Genomic DNA, 3529 nt, shown 5'->3' on the forward strand with positions numbered 1-3529 from the left:
CGCTCACCTCGGCCGGGCCCGCAGGGACAAGGACAGCGAAGGCCGCGCGAGGCACGCCGAGGCCGAGGCCGCCCGCGCCCGGCGCCGCTCCCGAAGCTACTCACCCATCCGCAAGCGGCGCCGGGACTCGCCCAGTTTCATGGAGCCGCGGCGCATCACCAGGTACGGAGGGGCCCCGGCCGACCCGCGGGGACCTCCCGGGGAACGGACTGAACTCGGTGCGGGAGGAGAGGTGTTGTTCTGGGGAGGGAAGAGGAGGAGAGAGGCCAGAACTGGAGGTACTGGGGAGGTGGGACTCAGAGGCAGGGGTCTGAAGGCCCACGGAGGGGAGGGGGCTGTGTGCTCGGGTCTGGATAGACAGCAGCAGGCATGGAGTTCAGCTCCGGAAGATTCCAGCCATCCCTCCTGGAGCCCCTTCCTCCCTCCTTCCTCCCCACATCCATCTCCCGGCAATGATGTCTCCTTTTCTCCTTCATCTTAAGGTCCAGCCTGCCGAGTGGCCTGTGGCCCGCCTGGGGGCCGAGGGGACCCCCTCCCCACAGGCTGCAGGGGAGATGCCCATGTGAGCTGATCTGTTCAGCTGTCATCTGTCTGCCTCTCCTTTTCTCACTAACCTCACTGCTCACCTCCCAGCCCCCTGGGGAATTTGGAGGAGGGGGCACCAGCAGCCTACACTCTAGGGCAGCTGTGGGAGGTCCCATCCCTTCCACTGCCTCTCTCAGTCCCATGGGGCTGTGCAGAGGGTGTGGCTGATGTGACAAAAGCCCCAGCAGGACTGGTGGGTGTGGGCCTGGGCCTCTCGGTGAGATTATGGTCTGTGTTTGTGGAAATCACCCTGAAGCTCTGGATCCCTGCATTGGGGTCAAGGGCTACAGGCAAAATCCTGAACCCTACTCTGCCACAGACCTTTCTGGGCAGCCTTGGGAGATCAGTGTGTGCCTCTCTGGCCCTCGGTTCTCATGCCCAAACAATAAGCAGGACCCCTTGAGCATCTTTTCAGCTCTAACATGGACCGATTCTCAAACTAGCCCTCCAAGTCCCCGGTGATCCAGATCGCCATATGCAGAGGGTCCTAAGACAGCTGAAGCCCTGCACCTGCCACCCGGCACCCACCTCAGCCCCTCTCCCGGGCTGCCTCCTCCTCCTCCCACTAACGTATACCTGTTTTCTTCCTCAGAATTAACCCCATGCCATGGGGCACTGTTGCCCCCTTAACCAGTCTCTTTTCTTTTCTCTGGGTCACAGCCTCCTGGCTTCAAACTAACTCTGGGCCGGTGGGAGGTAGCTGAGTGAGGATAAAGGGCCAGCGGGACTGGGCTGGGCTGTGGGCATGAGCAGCAATGGCCGGGGGGTCTCCTCCTTGTTCTCTTGAAGTGACCTGAAAAACAATCCTTCAATTGTGTGGGGAACAGAGAAGCAGGGCTGAGCCATATCCACAGCCGTTCCCACGCACAGAAACTACTGCTTAGCTTGGTTGATGTGAGTTGTCTATATTTAAAAGTTTCATTTATGGAACAAATATTTGTGGGTTCTGCCTTCTCGGGTCAAGCAGAGACTCGGTCCCCTTTCCCCAAAGACAACTGAGGAAAAAACAAAAGGGCCAACATGAAATTGGCAAGTGACCACTGACTGTCTAGTCCTTTTGGGGCAGAGGTCAGGGGAAACTGAGGCAGGGAATCCCTGGCCACTGCTGAGGAAGGGCTCGGGGCCCGAGTGAGGGCCCAAGATAGAGCTCGGGGCAGAGCTCAGGGACCCGAATGGCCTGTAATCAGCCTTTCCCTCTTGGCAGTGCCCGAAAGCGTCCCATCCCCTACTACCGGCCCAGCCCCTCGTCCTCCTCCAGCTGCCTGAGCAGCGACTACTCAAGCCGGAGCCCCAGCCGCAGCCCCAGTCCAGGCCACAGCCACGGAAGCTACAGCAGCCGCAGCCGCGGGACCCGCAGCCACACGCGCAGCCCCTCTCGGACCCCCAGTCCCAGCTACCACAGCCGGAGCAGCTCAGAGAGTGGGGGCTTCTGAGCCCGGACAGACCAGCTTGGTGCCTCCTGGCATAGGGAGAGGCGAGGGGTCAGGCCCCGGGACCCGTGGGGGGGCCTGCACCCCACTGCTACCAAGGGGTCCCCGGGCCAGGGAAGACCTTGAGCGTGGGCACCCTGCAGACAAGGAGGAGCTGGGTTCTGCTGCTTCTAGAGGGTCCCCACCCCCACCTCCTGCCTGCCCACCGTGTCCAGGGAACAAAGAGCCGTTTCGAACACAGGGATCGCCTTGTCCCCTTTCCTGCTTGATGCCAGCTCACCAGGCTGGGGACAGCTCGGCGGACCCAGGGACACCTCGGAAGGTGCCAGATCTGGCAGCCTCCCATACCCACTCCACAGGGCTCTCGGCTCCTCTCTATCAGTGCACAAACAAGGAGGTGGGACGGCAAGCAGGATCTAAGTTAAACAGAAGGAACAATGGCCTAACCCTTGGTGCATCACCGTCCAGGCTGGGGAGCGGCTTCCCTCTGAGCTGGCTGCAGGACCCTGGCTGATGGCTGGAGGCTGGCCCCACAGCTGCCCCCAACCCCTCCCCTGGCCTAGGAGGACCCAGACTAGATGGGCCCCTAAGCCCCAGCCCGAGGAGCCAGGGAGGTCACTCTTGGCCCCACCTCTCCCTTCCAGGCCAGGCTCTCCCCTGCGGCCCTCACCCCATGCCCTGGGCTGAGGCCACAGCAGCCAGGCCTGCATGACAAGAGGTGGGACATACAGACTACACTGCATCTGACCCTGAGATCAAAAGGGGTTCAGGTCTGAAGGGGGGAGAGAGAAGGCGTAGATGGAAGAAGAGCCTGTGAGGAGTGGGAGAAGGCAATGTAGTCTGATGACTGAGCAAGCCCTGGTGTCCCAGTGTGCCCTGTGTCTGGGACATGGACCAGATGGCAGCACAGGGTTGTAGGTATAGGATAACAGGCACTTTGGGGCCTGCCCGAGGGAACACTTCCTTCCCGGGATTTGGTGGGGAGGTGATCAGTGGAGACTACCCAGAGAGGGGTGCTACAGCAAAGGGTAAGATCTAGACTGAGGGCCTCAGCCTGGGACCTTGAGTGGCACCCCTGCCCCCAGCCCTCTTCTGCTGCTCCCAGCCCACTCCTCCTGGGGCCCTCAGGGATCTCACGAAGTCTTCCTTGGCCCAACAGGGCATCTGCCCTGGGCTCCCATGAGGGGAGGGGGGTCTGGGGTCTGGTCCGGGTTCCCCCCTCTCTATTTTCCCCTCCCTCTTTCTCCGCGGTGCGGAAAAAATTGGACTCTAATAAAACACTTGGTGCCCGGATGGTAGGTGGGGAGATCACGCCTCTGTGGATTTGGGCACCTGGGGAGTGTGGGGAGGGCAAAGGGTCCTGGGATTCTTCCCTCCAAGAAAGGAGAGGGTGGAGGACTCCACCCCAGAGAGAAGATCTGGCAGCAAGAAGAAACCAGAGCCCAGTGTCCATCTCCCTGCCTGAGTGCTGGAGCAGGGCGTGCAGCCCAGTGGGAAGGGAAACAGGGACCCCA

General features: G+C 61.3%; 1 protein-coding gene across 1 annotated transcript in view; it reads left to right on the forward strand.

Moving 5' to 3' along the window:
• The window catches only part of SRRM3 (serine/arginine repetitive matrix 3), a 52517-nt gene extending 49204 nt beyond the window's left edge, over positions 1 to 3313 (forward strand). Inside the window, exons 13-14 of the mRNA XM_029945727.1 lie at positions 16 to 162; positions 1790 to 3313. Coding sequence (XP_029801587.1) covers positions 16 to 162; positions 1790 to 2018 — 376 coding nt within the window. The 3' untranslated portion in view covers positions 2019 to 3313. The remainder of the gene's footprint in view (positions 1 to 15; positions 163 to 1789) is intronic.
• The last annotated feature ends 216 nt before the right edge of the window (positions 3314 to 3529 follow it).

Source organism: Suricata suricatta, chromosome 8 (genome assembly GCF_006229205.1).
Source record: "Suricata suricatta isolate VVHF042 chromosome 8, meerkat_22Aug2017_6uvM2_HiC, whole genome shotgun sequence".
Lineage (NCBI taxonomy): Eukaryota > Metazoa > Chordata > Mammalia > Carnivora > Herpestidae > Suricata > Suricata suricatta.